This window comes from Gobius niger, assembly GCF_951799975.1.
Source record: "Gobius niger genome assembly, chromosome: 13".
Classification (NCBI taxonomy): domain Eukaryota; kingdom Metazoa; phylum Chordata; class Actinopteri; order Gobiiformes; family Gobiidae; genus Gobius; species Gobius niger.
The window spans coordinates 29,290,010-29,308,537 of record NC_136864.1 but is presented as its reverse complement, the minus strand read 5'-3'; the positions used below and the strand labels follow the sequence as shown (position 1 = coordinate 29,308,537).

Genomic DNA, 18,528 nt, shown 5'->3' with positions numbered 1-18,528 from the left:
GGCGGTTAATTCAATCTTCTGGGTTTAAAACGAGCTACACAGAGAGCATCTTCATGACAGCGATTTTGCAATATGTTATGGTTATGGTCGTTACTTCACCTAATACTGCAAATAAGTTGCGGTAACGACATGTGATCATTTGAGGGAGAAAGTGTCCAAATGTCTGTCATCTGACCGACGTCGAGCGCATCTGTTGGATTATTGTCTCCACTTTTGGATGGAGGGAGAGAAGACGCTGGACTCAAACAGATCCAGTCCCTCTCTCCTGCTTCTCCCTGGCACGTGCGCCTGTTGCAGCTTCCTCACCGTACGACCGCTGCCGTAGTATCGGTGGCACGTGTACTGCGCGTGGGCGTGCTGCTGAAGAAGACGGGGCGAGCGGGCGGGCCGGCCGGTGGGGGGTATACATTTTATCTGCCGCTCTATACGTTCTCATTCACATTTCCCCGCACATGAGTGGGGGGAAGGGCGGCTCGCGGCGGCACATGACTACTTCATTCATACAGAGCAGGTTGTGCGTACCGAGAGGGGCATGAATGGGTGATCCGGCTTGATACTGTAGGACAGGGGTAGGCAAGTTTGCGTCGTGGAGGGCCGATTTTCATCATTGCTAAAACACCAAGGGCCGAACCTGAGCATTGTAGCCTAAAGTTAAGAATTTTCTGCAAATGCTAATGTTTTACTGTGGTTCGAAAGTGGTCTGGCTCTGAGAACCACCATTACCTTAATGACAAGCTGTGAACCAAATAAAGCGATAATTTGTCATATATTGTATAAAATATTGTATTTGTTGTAAAATATTGTAAAAAATGTTTTATTAAACAAGCCGTAAATTTGCTATCAGGACTGAAATTAAGATAAGATAAGATAAGATAAGATAAGATAAGATAAGAAAAGATGAAACTTTATTGATCTCACAGATGGAGAAATTGCATAAATTATGATCAAAACAACCCAGTAATATTAATTTTAACAGAATCCAGTGCGTTTCCGTGTAGTTCCAGATGGAAAATATTGAAAAAAAAGTTCCCTATAAGCGTGCAATCCACTTTTGAGTCCCGACCCACCAGTTGAGAATCACTATTTTACATTATGACCAAGTGGAATGTTTAAAACTAAATACACTATAAAAAGACACAATTTCTCCCATTTTAGAGTACTTTAACAGGTAATTGATCCCTTATTTGCATAATAATATTTCTCAAAATCACGAGGTTCTCTGCTGGAGGGCCGGATTTGGCTCCCGGGCCTGACATTGCCTACCCCTGCTATAGGACCTCATGGTTTTTACTCGCATTGGCCAGATGTTTTCCTACTCTCTGAAATGTATAAACTGACTTTCTGAAATGATACAACAAAATAAAGAGCAGTTCAATTTCTATATATCGTATCATTTCTAATATCTTATTGCGGGAAGCTAGTATTGCCCATAAATCCATCCACATGCTTAACCACTGAATTTTTTACAATGACTGTGAGAAAGTACTGCTTCTCAGTATTACTATTGAGTTGAGTCCACTTGTTTTGGATCCCGCCCTCGCCCGTAGTGAGAAGATTTGGCAGCGTGGCGGAGCGGCGCTAAAAGCAGCCTGTTGCGTGGGCGCTGCAGAGAGGTGACACTTGTTTGGAGCTGTACCTTGGTGGAGGCCATCTCGCTGACGGAGTGTCGCGTCTTCAGCGTCTCCAGCTGCTCCAGGCACCAGTCCAGCTCGTCCAGCGTCTCTATGGCCAGCTGCTGGTGAGGCTCCTCTGCACAGGGGGATCATGTCATTAGAGCAATGATGACACTATGGAGGATGCATACATAGTGTTCAACTGAAAACTTGAAGTGAGTACGCAGCTGACAGTCATCTGTTATTTCTATTCCGATGCTTTACAGGAGAGAGAATTATTATTTGAAAATGGTGAAAATGGTGAAGAGGCTCGACGTGGCCCAGGAAACACGAGCTAAATGACCACAATCTCTTATGCCAGCTGTCCTCAGTTGTTTTAAACCTGCTAAACATAAAGTTTGTTTATTTCTGTTATAATAGGGGCACAGAGGGAGAGAGTCATGACTTAAAGGGACTATACAGAGATAAAATCTTTTAAAATTAAGTATTTTCCTCCCCCCTACATGTTCCAGCCATGTCCTGGTGTGTAGAATGAGCTCTGACCTGTTCACCACAACTGCCTCTGAAATGAACTGAACTGTCACTCAAAACGTTGTTACTTCGGGTCAGAAGTGCCGTCATGCACGAGATATACGAGATATACGAGCTTAATATAGAAGGTGCAGTTACACATATGACCTGAGGTGGCAGTAGTGAGTATAAAATGACTAACTTGCATCTAGCCCCTCTAAAGGTGCACAATGTAAATTAAAAAAACGGGGGAAAAAGCCAATATTAATGTGTATTTATTAGACCTTTCAGTGACCCAGAGGTTTTCATCCCGGTGGCCTCCGATGCTACAGGACCAATTTTTACTGCTTCCATTTAGAAAACCTACCAGAAACCCCCCCCCCAAAAAATCTGCCCGCAAAGAAACTCTTCTGATTGAACGGGCTCGTTTGAGTTTTCTGATGATCCAATGGAGGGCATGGGTCCCAGACTGATATCGCTCTGTGTAAAAAAATACAGAGACGCATCATCCTGGTCTCGCCAGGCTAAAGCTAACCACCCATACAGCCGCTGAATAACTGAAAGAGTTTTCATTTAGCGAAGCCAGAGCCCATGTTTAGGTCTTACTCGTCTAATTGTTTAGTCCAAACTTTTATCGACAGTTTGGGAGAACGCTAGTATGGTCATCTGTGAAGGTTCTTGAGTCCTCTTCTGTACTCTGTCATTTAGTTGAAGTGTAGGACGTCCTACACTTGAATACAGAAGATGACTCAAGAACCTTCATTGAAGATGGACAACTCCTGTACGACTGAGAGCCTACACAGATATGGTAATGTGTCAAAACAATTCCTTCTCAGCACTGACCTGCGAGGCTGGTCTTGCACATGGATGGCGGGTTACTCCCTGAGGATCGCGTTCTGTCCACACAGAGATGGGAACATTAGCACTGTGTCATAGTACATGTGCTGTTAACCTGCTGGGGTGGAGGTGACCTCACACGTACTTGCTGGCTGTGCGGTCCTGCTGCCCCGTGATGACAGCAAAGTTACTGCGGACGGTCCTCAGACTGGCCAGGACCTGGGCACAACAGGTAGAGCGGGCAGTGTGGTCAAAGTACTTCAGTTTATTGCTTGAGTGAAAGGACAGATACTACTGTTCAAAGTTTGTATTGAAAGTAAGAATTCAAAGTATAAAGTACAAATCCGTTTCAATATGTGTTAGGAAAAATAACTTTGCAGCTTCAAAAACACAAAAAAAATGCTCCTCAATTCATCTTCTGTACGGCAACACAATGGGGACAAAAATTCATCCTAGTTGTGAGTCTACCGCATTTGGCGGTAAATCTGCACAGCGCCACCTATGTGTCTGGAGTGTGCTTTATTAGGCCAAATGTACTTTTTAGTGGTGTATGGAGTGTAGCTAATATTGCACAAAAGGTAAATGTGAAAAACCCAACATGAATTGAAGTAATGATTGGCTGATAAGAGGTTATTTTTGGTCACTTTTGACTGAATTTCCTCTTCAGCTTTGGTCTCGTGATGGGGCGGCTTGTGTAAATGTGTGCGCCGTTCTGTCGGACCATCTGGAGCTCGCTCTGACTCAGCCCCCAGAATCCGGAGCTCCAGCGCTCACACACGGACCACTGCCTGACGTCAGCCTGCTCCAGCTGAGTGAGCGCAGAGGGGACCAGGGCGGGGGCAGGCCGCCAGCTCGGGGGGATACCCAGTCTGTTAGCAACCTGCTGCTCGTGTATGGAAACAATCTATATTCATGTTGGAATATGACCAAGGGTCTCATTCTCCAGAATGGAAGCTTTGACTGTGATATACTTGACGTCATTTTTCTTCTCTTTTTAATCGGGCACATTTTGTGCTATGAGGTCAGCAGAGGCAGGTTACAAGTACATGCACTTTAGAGGTTAGATTTTAGGCCCGAGCCCGAGCCCTCTAATGCATTTAAGTCACTTTTTGAAGAAACTGTACTTCTTGGATGGATTTTATGCATAAAGATGGGCAAATCTGCCAATATTTTCAAGGACAAAATCTATAGAATGAATAGAGCCAGGTTTTATTTTCATTTTGTTGATACATTAGTTACAAAGGTTTGTTCAGAGGGGATTTTGGATTTAAACAAACTACTTATTAGATTTCGATTAAAGAAAAACAATCAAACTTCAAAATATTCTTAAGTCCAAGACTGTAAAGTTTGGAGACTGTAGGAACTACTGAAGTGGAGTTGAAAGCCTTGACTTCAGTGAGTGAAAACCTGATTTTGCGTAAACACGTCCTAAAGCTGTATATCACTTGTACATCACACGTTGTTTTTTTTTTGCCACGGCTGTCTCCCAGAAAGGAAATGAGCATATTTGGATTACAGCGTCATCTTTGTGAATGGACATGCGTAGTAAAGACTAGGAAGAGCTACACTGTTGTAGTTATCTCTGGAAAATGTGATAGCATTATTCAAAAAAAGTCATAAAATACGAATTGTACGAAAAACCGAGATTTCAACATTGACCCCTGCATGAAAAATCCGTGTCTTCTTGTTGATGGACACTCACCTGTGCAAATGGAGTTACAATCATGTCTTCAGTGTGTCTGCGACGGAAAACAGAGTGAGATTAAAACAACATTCACTTGTGTGCTGCAAACCGGTGGCCGAATAATTATTGCTCATAATTGTGCAAAATGATCAACCGATGGCTAAGAATAAAGCAAGGGGGACTTGTGCTAGACGTGACTGACGGGTTTGAGGAGGCGGGTCATGCGGAGAGAGTGTCCAGCTGTTTGGGGAGCTGAGGAGGGGGAGACAGGAGGCGGAGGCTGTACCGGGGTCTGCATGCAAACACAGGGGCTCTCGATTTGGCCTCAGGGACACCTTCCTGGGGACATCTCAACCTGACATGTAAAACTGAGACTGGAATCCAGGCTAAAAGGGCGATATCACTAGAAACCCTTATGAGCCGTGTGTAAGCAAAGGACATACCAATGAGATTTTTATTCCAACTGTCACCACTAATCCTACTTGGTTCTGGGGACTTGGGTGTTGATCCGCAGCTATTCTAAACACATGACTCCTCAAAGGGCTGTCAGTTGGTAATTTGATCTGTGCTAACTCCGTCTTACAAGCTTTAAATCTGCAGTATTGTACACTGTTCATGTACATTTTTACAGTTAAATATATGCCTTATTTCTGCAATGACTAATATGAATCCTGGGCAAACAGAGAAGACACGGTGCCAAGTGATTTTGGATGAGTTTGAATTGGTTTGATGATTACATCTTGTGTAACTCTTTATCAATAGATTTGCTTTAAACTTGGTTTGATTGTTACTGATAAACCCAATAGTGAGTGTGTGAAGTTTGGCGTTGGTGTTTTTTGTAGTTTTTGAAATAAAGTGTTTTTTTTTTAAAAAGTGGGCGTGTCAGGACAAAATGAGTGAAATTTAGAGGCTTCGTTCAACACCTTACGAGGCACTGTAGGCGTTAAGTACAGGATTCGAACTTATAGTTATGACCTGTGAAATATTGAAAATACTACATATAATACATTACATATACATAATTCAAACCTACTTAATTGTAAGGCGTAATAATACCAGGAGTATTATTATTATTATTATTATTATTATTACGCCTTACAATATAGTCCCCAATATAGTCCCCCCTTTTATCCGCTTAGAAAATCCACATTGTTTAATTTTGTGTAATTATACTTTGTAGTGGAACACTTCACGTAACCATATTTAAATAGGGAAAACGTGGAAGAGCTTGGTAGCTTCTATCTTGACCTGTTTTGGAGCTATAGAGGAGAGAGGGAGAGGCTAAATGCTAATGCCGTCTGTGCTGTGTTTACATGACTGAAGGCACGGGTGAAGACCAGACAGGTCCTAAAGAACTCGTCAAAGCTAAGGTAAGAACATATCTCAGTATGTAAAAACGGTGGCCTATTCCTTTAATAATGAAAAACTTCATTTGCTTAAAAACTGTGATATCACAAAGTCATGTACGAGAGCTTCATTCCTGTCTTGGTCTTACATTATGAAAATGTATATTCTTTTATCTATCGGCTATTAAACTGACAAAATGTGATGTCAAGTCACTTTTTTTTTTAAACAAATTGCCATGGTATGACACCATCTACCACAAAAACAACTTCACCCCCAGACAGAGCATCATAACTTTAATGTAGAAAAGCTCATGTTAGTGCTCTGGGGTTAAATATCTTGACCTCTACCTAAAAAGTATGACGCACTTCTGTCCACACGCTGACCCTCACTGACCCGCACCGTCGCGCTCCAGTGGATACAGCACACACACACATGAGGTTTGGGGGGTGGGGGTTGGGGACATTTGTGGGTTCTATTCTACTTCTCACCGAGATGATAACCAGTTGACCTCCCAGTGCTTCAAGCTTTCCTCCCTTCAAAACACACAATACACCTAACTTTACTTTTCATCCTGTGGGTTTAGGGGAGGGCGACTGGACATCGTTTACGTAATAACAAAACCCAATGCGATTGTGAGCATAGAAGACTGTAAATAGGTGAGTTTTTATAGAAGGATCAGCCCAAAATGTGTTCAAAATAACTAGTAACTGCTGAGAGGAACTTGACTGTCATCTGTTTTATACAGAGGGTAGATTGAGTATTTGAAGTGTCAATCGATATCCTTTTCTAAGAGGGTTTTCAAAGATTCCTATATCCTAAATAGGCTGGGTGTCTGACCTTCTTAACTGTAATCTTTAGTTGGAGTTGACCTCAGCTTATTATAAGATAATATTAATTCAAAACTCAGCTCTGTTTGGTTCCAGGACCTGAAAACTTCTTTTGTTGGATCTGCTTCCTTTGAAGGACTATGAGGTCATTCAAATAGACTTTGTTACAGGGTTAGGAAATTGACATTTTTGAAAACTAAACATATTTTTTTTATTGGCAAAGAAGGTAGAAAAAACAAAGACAGTTGAAAATTGAAGTTGTTCCATTTTGAAGTTTTTAAAATAGTCAGATTCCTATCCAGTTTGGTGCTTGTATCACATCACAGTTTGTGTTTCTAATCTACACCACTAATTGGTTACTTATTAGTGGTTATTTCAAGTTATTTCAACACTTCAGAATGTTCAAGTGAGTCCTGTAGGGCAGGGTCAGCCCAGCGTCAGAACCTCTGGCCCTCAAGATGATTTTGAGAATATCAGTACACACATAAGAGATCAAAAGTACACTAAATAATGCGTACACAAGAAAATTCCTTTCAAATGCTTTGGGGAAGGCTCTCCAAACCCTCCTATTAGCTCATATATGATGTAGCTCTATCTGTAAGTGTTCTTTTTATTGGGCCACAATTGAGAGCATTGGCCCCAGAATCGGCTCGCTGCTAAAACAAACTTGCCTGCCGCTGCTGTATTAGCGTCACCAATACATCTTTCACTTACAGTTCAAACTCAGTGTAAGAGACGTCCTTGTGTGGGGAGTTACTCACAGGTCGCTGGCCCCGGACGAGTTCCTGGACGGGACCTTGGGCGACAGGTCGAAGTCCGAGTCGGAGCGGTACAGGAAGGACTCGCGGCGCTGGCTGTGGGGGAAGTTGGCCTGGATGACCAGGCCTGAGCCCGGGGAGGCCTGGGCGTCCAGAGGGCTGCGTCCCACCGAGAGCCCATTCTCCACGTCGAAACTGCAACACACGGAGGCAAAGCAAACGTCAACGACTGAGGCCGCGAGGAGGAGAATGCACAGATTTAGAAATGGGAAAATGGAAGATATGAGCATGGTTTTAAGGCGAGACGCTGCTGAAAACCTCATAATCATTCCCCTGCCATGTCTCGCCTCAGTCAGAGCTGTAAACCAATGGAAATTCTCAATAGCTATTCAGTATAATGGCTATATACTGTACTTAAAACCACCCTGCAGAACATTCCAGAGTAAATGTTGCTATTTCACAAGAGAAAAATACTCAAAAAAAGAACTTCAATGTATTATATCACATGTTCTGCAGTGTGGCTTTAACATGAGGGCCGTTATTGACTCCACTGTATGGGACTCTCCCGCGGCGAAAGGCGAGTGAGGGGGAACGTGACGGTATTGAAATGAGCCGTGTGTCTTGAGTGAAGGCTTAATTTGAGCCTGGAGTATTGATGCTGCTACCGTTGTGTGGCTCTAAGAATAGCTTTAGCGGCTGCGCTCAGGTGGAGAGGGGAGCTCGCGCGAGGAAAACCCTTCATTAACTTCTCCAGGCACGTTTCGACTGCGGCTTTCTCACGACCGCTGACGGCGAGGACGGAGAGCTCAGTAAACGCACGCCTTTACGGAGGAAAAAAAAGAAAAAGAAGAGGAAGAAGCTGCATTCGTGAAAAACAACTGTGCAAAACAGAATGCTGGAAGTATGAGTACATGGAAGATTACACATTTATTTAAGCATCATTCGTTCACTATTGCGTGTTGAATCGGACATGGGACTGAGAAACGGTGTAAACATTGGCAGGCAAAGCACTAAACACTGCTAATAACTGGGTGGCACAGAAGACACAAATAGTAGCCAGAACAGCCAACCTTATGTTGTTGAATAAACTATAATATTTAGAAAAAGACTGAGAGTGTGTAACATTTTGGCAACACAAAACATGCTCCTAACGACCAGCTCCACACAGAAAATCCTTTTTATTGCGGTGGGTAATCAAATAGACGGCATCTCTGGAATCGCCCATATATGGTCATTTTTTAAAACAGTTAAGGGGGAAAACAATTTTGAAAAAATGTATATTTTCTCTAATTATTCAAAAACTACTGTAACAAATGCTGAAATATGAACATAGTTTCTACTAAATAATGATACAAAGACATGGAGAGGAGCAAAGTGGTTCAAAAGCCCATAAATACATAAATAACAGAGAATGCTAACTTGATGCTACATGTTAGCATCGGGCTAATGCTAACGGTTAGCTCGCGCTAGCTACAACTGCCGTTTTTTTCACTTCTACTGAACAATCTGCTGTGAGAAAATATCCATATGGGCCCGATTTACACTTGACTTTATTTGTATGTGATAAATATATCCACCAGAAAATGGCTAAAAAGAGTGGACAATTGTGTTTCTCTAAAGATTCTATTTTCCCCCTCGGCTAAGCCACGCCCCCTTCTATGACCAGATGCCGTCTGTATCTATAATCTATAATGTGTGGAGGATGAGGACCTAACCATTTTAAAGAGACTAGATCCATGTTGGTCATTTTATGCTCACTACTGCCAGCTCAGGTCATACGCGTAACTGCAGCTTCTATATTAAGCTCGTGCATGACAGCATTTCAGACCCGAAGCAGCAACTTTTTGAGCGACAGTGCAGGAGTTTAGAGTGGTGAAAAGATCTGAGCTCATTCTACACACATTGGCTGGAACATGTAGGGGGAGGAAAATACTTAATTTGAACATCAAACTCTGTATAGTCACTTTAAACCTCATATTTGGCTGCCTTCAATCGACATCACCATGGAGACGAGCTGGAGACGTCCCAGTAAATTGACAGTCAAGGTCTGAGGAAAGCTGAACCGCTCACAGCAGGCACATATTTTCGTTTTAGCTATTCTCAAAGATAAAAGATATCTGCGGTCAAATAGATGCTTTTCCTAATGGGTGAAATGTTACACAGCGTTGCTTTAAAGGAATAGGCCACAGTTTTTCCAAGATATTACTGTGTGGACGTCACGCCTTACAATATAGTACCCCTTTTTATGAGCTTAGAAAATCCGCATGTTTGATTTTGTGTAGCTATACTTGGATCGTGTAACTGCTCACGTAACTGAATTTAAATAGTGGAAACGTGGAAGAGCTTGGTCGGTTTCGCTTCTTGAAAAACAGAGGACGTAAATGAGGATGAGGTGACAAAAAAGTGACAAAAACTGGAAGACTGGAGAAAATGCGCCCGGTTAAGCCTCGGGTTAAAATATATTCATGTACATTTTCCCCCATGCTTCAAATCAATGCAGTTAGCAGTAAGTATTCACAGCTTGCATCTCCCCCCCCCCCCCCCCACCCCAAACTCTGCAGTCTCCTCCTGCAGCAGAGTTCCTGAACCAAACGTAAACATCCCATTCATTAGCCCCTCCCTCCTCCTCCCCCTCCTCCTCCCCTGCTCTCAGACATTGGTGAGATCCCTTCGCTGTTACATAACAGGGAGCGCTCCATTCATGTGACACTCCAGACTCTGCATCTGGAGGGGAGGGGGGCGGAGTGCTGACGAGGGGGAAAACATACTGGAAGTGAGGAATGGGGGGGGGGAGAAACACATCGACAACAAGGGCTGGCACCGAGGCTTGTGCCAGGAATGCAGAGTTTAAAATAACACAACGCATTCATGGATTTTCAGTTTGCTATTTTTGAAGCGTAAACCAATTTGCGCGCGTGTAATCGCCGTGCTTTATTCTGAGCGGCGAATAAACAAGTTTGCATATACGGCACAGTGAGCCTAAAAGTCGACAACATCCCATGTGGTTGGGCGGCGGGTCCACGGCAACACAATCAGGGCAGGGAGGAGGCTGTTTGAGCTTGTTGTGGCCAGGTTTTGGTGATTTTAACATCTTTTTCACACGCTCCGTTCATAAACCTAAGGTAGCGCAGCAGTTATTTAGCTTTAGCCTTGTGCGAATGAAAACAGAAGTGCCTCCATGCTTGGGAAACAGCTGCAATTATCCAGTTTGTTTCACTCATTAACCTCTTAACTCCCGCCTGAACCGAGAGGATCTTTTTCCTCACGTCATCAGATTTTTTTTTTCATCGTTTTTTTGTTGGGTATTCAACTCATTTTTGTAACTTTTTGGGCATTTTTTCATCATTTTTTAATCACATTTTTTTCACATTTTTGTCATTTTTTTGTCAAATTTTGGTAATTTTTTTGTCAAATTTTTCACTATATTTTTGTATTTTTTTTTACATTTTGTCCCATTTTTGTCATTTTTTCGTCAATTTTTTATCACTTTTTTGTCACATTTTTGTCATTTTTTTGTAACATTTTGGTCAAATTTTTTACCATATTTTTGTATTTTTTTGTAACATTTTGTCACATTTTTGGTCAAATTTTTGTAATTTTTTTGTCAAAATTTTTACCATATTTTTTTTTTTTTTTTTTACATTTTTGTAATTTTTTGTCACATTTTTGTCATTTTTTTGTCCATTTTTATCACTTTTTTGTCATATTTTTGTCATATTTTTGTCATATTTTTGTCACATTTTTGTCACATTTTTGTCATTTTTTTGTAACATTTTTGTCATTTTTTGGTCAAAATTTTTACCATATTTTTGTATTTTTTTGTGTAACATTTTGTCACATTTTTGTATTTTTTTTGTCACATTTTTCGTCAATTTTTTATCAATTTTTTGCCACTTTTTCATCCATTTTTCGTCACTTTTTTGTCAATGTTTTCTCACCTTTTTGTCACATTTCCATCATCGTTTTCGTCTCAGTTTTGTTGCTATTTTCACAGCTTTTTTGCAGAAGCTTTTGGATTGGGGTAGAGCCAAACTGGAGAAAATGTGCTCGGTTCAGGTGGGAGTTAAGGGGTTAATGTAATGCGATGTGTTTAATGTTTCAGAAACTGAGGTGAAAGATTGCGACTTCAGCAGCAAATAATATCAATACTGGCGTGGATTTATATTGTGTTTTGCAAGCTTGGATTTCAGGTTTGGAAGCAGAGATTAAAACATCCAATTTTTGGATTTGTGGGCAAACGCTGTAACCACTGAGCGGCAGCTGCTCACGGCACTCCTTTTTGACATTTATCTGAACTACAAAGGTAGAACAAAAAAATCATACAATCTTGGAGTTTTTTACTCAGATATACATTTGTGCTGATGTCCTTATAGTATGTAGAAAATCGGCTAATATTCAACGTAATCATTTAGTATCAGTAGTCAGTAAATCTCTCCAAACTGGCCACAAAGGCTTTTCTCACCAGCACTAATGAGAAGCTGAGTAAAACGTCCACCATTGAAAGACGCTGCACAGCCAGACATTCCCCACTGATTTTTGAAAATATCTTTGGCTCCGAAACCTTATCTCTCATGAACTTGCCTCTATTTCCGTCTCTACTCTCGCCATGTTCACGCGGCTCGCTGCTAAAAATAGCCTCCCCACAGGGCGACTTGCGGCGGCTATTTATAGACCGTCAGGTACAAACCGGGCTCTCCGCGCTCCCCCCGCGCTCCCTCATTCATGAATATGGAGGAGGCCGCCGCTATTTCAGGCAACAGCGCGGCTAAATTTAGAACGCGGATGAAAATAGCGCCCACGCAATTCACAAGACTTCTCTCCAGAGCTGAGTTCAGCGCGGGGAAACTAACAGTAAGAGTCATGTTTTATTTAGAACGCTCCGACACTGCGGCAAGCTGTTTTACAGCCTTTACGGTAATGCGCTTCAGGGAGTACACGGCTTTATATTCTGGAATACGCAGGGGGGAAAGAAAGTTTTCATTTCATTATGTTGCAAAATTGACTTTTACCATGTTACAATGTTCTTTCATCAACCCGGACCTGTGTTTCGAGCTGCTAGCACACCTTTGAGTAATCTTTGGATCTTCACCAATGGCAAAAATGAGCACGGCGGTGGCAGCTCGATCTCTCGTGAAGTTTAATCCCTGCACGCTGAATATTTTTTCAATCTTCTTCCCTCTTTATCGAAAAAAGAAGGGGAGTAAGAAGAGGGGATGGGGGAAGCTCACCTGGAGGATCAAGAGCCACATTTACAAAAACGACTGTACATTTAACCTCTTAACTCCCTCCGGAACCGAGCACCCAGTTTGGTTTTCTTGAAAAAAAAGCATCAAAAGAGCAAAACGAAAAAAGCGCTGAATGTGTTACAAAAATGTGACGAAGACACAACCAAAATGTGACAAAAAAATGCAACTAAAAAGTTACCAAAATACCAAAAAAGCGACCAAAATGCAAAAATAAGAGCGACAAAAAAGGCTGAAAAGGTGGCAAAAATTTGACCAAAAAAAGCAATGAAAAGAAAAACCTCAAAAAGTGACGACAACAGGTTAATGGACCTAAAAGGGGTGTGTGTGTGTGTGTGTGTGTGTGTGTGTGTTCTCTTAAATGGGAAATGGGTGAAATACAGCACATTAATTCTCTATCACAAATGATTTACATCACTATGTGGACGAGAAAATATCGGTTGTTTAGCGCCTCGCCGTTAAAGGCAGCAAAGTGAGACACTCTGAGCAGATGACCCGCTTCAAGACTCGATACGCTCCATCACTATTGTGTGTCAGTATTTCTCAAAATCATCGTGGGAGCCAGAAGATATATGCTCGAGGATCGCCGGGCCTGATGTCGCCCACCACTGCACTGTAAATTCCAACTCATTGCGCTTACTTGGAATAAGTTGTAAACCCAATGCATAATTCCATCCATCCATCCATTTTCTTCCGCTTTATCCGGGGCCGGGTCGCGGGGGCAGCAGTCTCAGCAGAGATGCCCAAACTTCCCGATCCACACACACCTCCTCCAGCTGTTCTGGGGGGACCCCGAGGCGACACCAGGCCAGCTCGGAGACATAGTCCCACCACCGTGTCCTGGGCCTTCCACGAGGCCTTGTCCCACTAGGACATGCCTGGAACACCTCCCGCGGGAGGCGACCAGGAGGCATCCGAAACAGATGCCCGAGCCACCTCAGCTGGCTCCTTTCGACGTGAAGGAGCAGCGACTCTACTCCGAGCTCCTCCCGGGTAACTGAGCTCCTCACCCGATCTCCAAGGGTGCGCCCAGCCACCCTGCGAAGGAAACTCATTTCGGCCGCTTGTATTCGCGATCTTGTCCTTTCGGTCATGACCCAAATCTCATGACCATAGGTGAGGGTGGGAACGTAGATCGATCGGTAAATCGAGAGCTTTGCCCTCCGACTCAGCTCCCTCTTCACCACGACAGACCGATACAGCGACCGCATCACTGCTGACGCCGCACCGATCCGTCTATCGATCTCACGCTCCATCCGTCCCCCAATTGTGAACAAGACCCCGAGATACTTGAACTCCTCCACTTGAGGTAAGGACTCCCCACCGACCTGAAGAGGGGAAGCCACCTTTTTCCGGTGGAGAACCATGGCCTCGGATTTGGAGGTGCTGATCCTCATCCCGGCCGCTACACACTCGGCTGCAAACCGCCCCAGTGCGTGCTGGAGGTCCTGGTTCGTTGAAGCCATCAGAACAACATCGTCCGCAAACAGCAGAGATGAGACTCTGAGGCTCCCAAACCGGACACCCTCCGGCCCCTGGCTGCGCCTAGAAATTCTGTCCATAAAAGTAATGAACAGAACCGGTGATAAAGGGCAGCCCTGGCGGAGACCAACACGCACCGGGAACAGGTCTGACTTACTGCCGGCAATGCGAACCAAACTCCTGCTGCGGTCATACAGGGAACGGACAGCCCTTAGCAGAGGGCCCCGGACCCCATACTCCAGGAGCACCCCCCACAGGGCACCACGAGGGACGCGGTCGAACGCTTTCTCCAGATCCACAAAACACATGTGGACTGGTTGGGCGAACTCCCACGAACCCTCGAGTACCCGATGAAGGGTATAGAGTTGGTCCAGTGTGCCACGACCAGGACGAAAACCGCATTGTTCCTCCTGGATCCGAGGTTCAACTATCGGCCGGATCCTCCTCTCCAGCACCCCGGAATAGACCTTACCGGGGAGGCTAAGGAGGGTGATTCCTCTGTAATTGGAACACACCCTCCGATCCCCCTTTTTAAAGAGAGGGACCACCACCCCGGTCTGCCAATCCAGGGGCACTGTCCCCGACCGCCACGCGATGTTGCAGAGACGTGTCAGCCAAGACAGTCCTACAACATCCAGAGACTTAAGGTACTCAGGGCGAATCTCATCCACCCCCGGAGCCTTGCCACCAAGGAGCTTTCTCACCACCTTGGTGACTTCAGCCCCGGTGATGGGCGAGCCCACCTCCGAGTCCTCAGCCTCTGCTTCCTCATTGGAAGACGTGACGACGGGATTGAGGAGGTCCTCGAAGTACTCCTTCCACCGCCCGACGACATCCCCAGTCGAGGTCAGCAGCTCCCCACCCGCACTGTACACAGTGTTGGTGAAGCACTGCTTCCCCCTCCTGAGGCGCCGGATGGTTTGCCAGAATCTCTTCGAGGCCGACCAATAGTCTTCCTCCATGGCCTCCCCGAACTCCTCCCAGACCCGAGTTTTAGCCTCCGCGACCGCACGAGCTGCAGCACGCTTGGCCTGCCGGTACCTCTCAGCTGCCTCAGGAGTCCCACAAGCCAACAAGGCCAGGTAGGACTCCTTCTTCAGCTTGACGGCATCCCTTACTTCCGGGCGCCACCACCGGGTTCGGGGATTGCCGCCGCGACAGGCACCAGAGACCTTACGGCCACAACTACGAGCAGCCGCATCGACAATGGAGGAGGAGAACAGAGTCCACTCTGACTCCATGTCCCCCGCCTCCCCCGGAATCTGGGTGAAGCTCTTCCGGAGGTGGGAGTTGAAGACCCCACTGACAGAGGGATCCACCAGACGTTCCCAGCAGACCCTCACAACACGCTTGGGCCTGCCAGGTCTGACCGGCTTCCTCCCCTGCCAGCGGATCCAGCTCACCACCAGGTGGTGATCAGTTGACAGCTCCGCCCCTCTCTTCACCCGAGTGTCCGAGACACGCGGCCGGAGGTCAGACGACACAACTACAAAGTCGATCATCGACCTCCTGCCTAGGGTGTCCTGGTGCCACGTGCACTTATGGACACCCTTGTGCTCGAACATGGTGTTCGTTATGGACAAACTGTGACTAGCACAGAAGTCCAATAACAGAACACCACTCGGGTTCAGATCGGGGAGGCCGTTCTTCCCAATCACCCCCTCCCAGGTCTCACTGTCGTTACCCACGTGGGCGTTGAAGTCCCCCAGCAGAACAATGGAGTCCCCAGTCGGAGCACCATCTAGTACCCCTCCCAGGGACTCCAAGAAGGCCGGGTACTCTGCACCGATGTTGGGCCCGTAGGCCGAAACAACGGTGAGAGACCTGTCCCCGACCCGAAGGCGTAGGGACGCGACCCTCTTGTCCACCGGGGTGAACTCCAACACGTGGCGGCTGAGCTGGGGGGATATGAGCAAACCCACCCCAGCCCGCCGCCTCTCCCCGCGGGCAACTCCAGAAAAATGGAGAGTCCAGCCTCTCTCCAGGAGTTGGGATCCGGAACCCAAGCTGTGCGTGGAGGTGAGCCCGACTATATCTAGCCGGTATCTCTCAACCTCCCGCACAAGCTCAGGCTCCTTCCCCCCCAGTGAGGTGACGTTCCATGTCCCGAACGCCAGAAGCTGTGCATGCGGACCAGGTCGTCGAGGCACCGGCCTCGACTGCCACCCAGTCCTCTCCGCACCCGACCCCTACGGATCCCTCTGCGGGTGGTGGGTCCACAGGAGGGCGGGCCCACGTCGTCCCTTCGGGCTGGGCCCGGCCGGGCCCCGTGGGCAGAGACCCGGCCACCAGACGCTCGCGTTCGGGCCCCAACCCCAGGTCTGGCTCCAGGGTGGGGCCCCGGCTGCGCCATGCCGGACGACGTCACGGTCCTTGAATATTGTACGTCCATAGAGATCTTCTGAACTGCTCTTCGTCTGACCCGTCACCTCGGACCTGTTTGCCATGGGAGACCCTACCAGGGGCATAAAGCCCCAGACAACATAGCTCCTCGGATCATTCGGGCACTCAAACAACCCCACCACGTTAAGGTAGCAGTTCATGGGGTTGCCAATGCATAATTATCAAGCCCAATGTTAAGCCATGATTACTAGTAACGCTAGTATGATTAAGAGGGATTTCACAGTATTCATTACTTATGATACAAGTTCTGATTACTAGACATGTTAGTACTGACAACTGGGAATTCCTAGTACTGTTTACTTTTGTTACTTAATATGGCCTTAACCTGCACTATTATTCTTAGTAAAGGTTACTGGAATATCCCTGTTCCCTTTATGGTTTATTTGTTATTCCCATTAATGAAGTTTTACAAATTTAGTACAAGATATAAATGTAATAAAGCAAAACGGTGTAAAACACTTCATTTTTTTATCATGTGTCATATGACAGTTACGTGACGGTCAAGTTCCCGTTACATGGGGGCAGTAGAGGGCACTGCGGAGGTTAGTGACAGTTACTAAAACCATGTACTGGATAAAGAGAAAAGCAAGTAAAGCCAATATGAAGCCTATATTATTCAAAACTGGCAAATCCTAGTAAATGGAACAGAATCTTATAATGGATACTTTAGAATGAGCGTGAGCACAACAGGACCACAAATAATCATTACTGGCATCATGTAAAGTTAGTCAGTACTTGCAAAACCCTGTTATTGGAACGGAAACATGTTGCTGTAAAATGGAAAAGCAATTAATCACAATTTTCTCTTGAAAATGTACTTCTTACATGGAATAGAGGGTAATTGCTGAAAAATTCAGGTCTCTTTTATTTCATGTTACGACCTTAATCGGAATTTACAGTGTGCTTTAAAATGTTCCAAGGCGAGAGCCCCCCAGACCCCCCCATATTAGTAAATATGTCACACATAGGCAGAAGACAGTGTGGACATGGCTATAGGTGCTGCACTGTCGTCGCCCACAGACAGGATGCCCAGCTGCAGTAAACAAAGCAACAGAATAGACCTAAACCTGAAGGAACCATGATGACGTAGCGCTCCAGACACACGCAAATCCATCTGAACCCGACAACTTTCAAACTTCCCATTGCCCCCATTGTCCGCCTCTTTTCAATGCCCCATTTATCAACACTCAGCGAGTCAATAAAGCCATTTTGTGTTCGCGAGAGGTCAGAGTTCGCGGCGTCCAGACAGGAAGCTCCCACAGTGGCGTTTACTGTATATGTCTTTTTTTAAAAAGCGCTCCTGCATTGTTCCTTTTTCTCACGGCGGCCCACCGCTCGCTCGCAGACAGCCTCCCCCGGGCGCGATTCAGGAGGGCTCAGAATAACGGCGATGAGTGGGAGAGTGTTCACGGCTTCATTCACTAAACAAACAAGCATCGACAGGACGGAGAGGGAGGAGTGAGGACCTCCGCTGGGCTCATGCGGAACTGCAGAGACAATAGAGGGATTTATTTAGGAGCCGATTAGCAAAGTATAATGGTTTAAACAAAAAGATAAGGTAGAGGGCCTTGAAAAGTGTAAGATTCAGGAATGTTCAGGCAGAAAACAACTATTGACAGAAAACAGAAATGTAATGATTCAATCTACAATATACAGTTGAATGCTGTACTAAAGTATGGATAATCTTGCATCTTGTTATTGTGTTATTGATAATAAAAATGTATGGCCCTGGACAAAATTATGCAGCTCATTGAGAAAAAGCTAAGAATAAAGGGTGGTCATTTGGAAGAATTTAAATCATAACATACAGGTGAAATTCGGAAA

At 45.2% G+C, this 18,528-nt stretch overlaps 1 protein-coding gene across 2 annotated transcripts in view; it reads right to left on the bottom strand.

Annotated features, from left to right (window-relative positions):
• pde4ca (phosphodiesterase 4C, cAMP-specific a) overlaps positions 1–18,528 on the bottom strand; it is a 59,682-nt gene that overhangs the window by 10,904 nt on the left and 30,250 nt on the right. For both annotated transcript variants that reach the window (XM_079570136.1, XM_079570135.1), the window contains exons 2-6: positions 7,580–7,771; positions 4,663–4,699; positions 3,106–3,179; positions 2,967–3,019; positions 1,637–1,749 (exon numbers count right to left, since the gene is read on the bottom strand). In XM_079570136.1, coding sequence (XP_079426262.1) covers positions 1,637–1,749; positions 2,967–3,019; positions 3,106–3,179; positions 4,663–4,699; positions 7,580–7,771 — 469 coding nt within the window. The remainder of the gene's footprint in view (positions 1–1,636; positions 1,750–2,966; positions 3,020–3,105; positions 3,180–4,662; positions 4,700–7,579; positions 7,772–18,528) is intronic.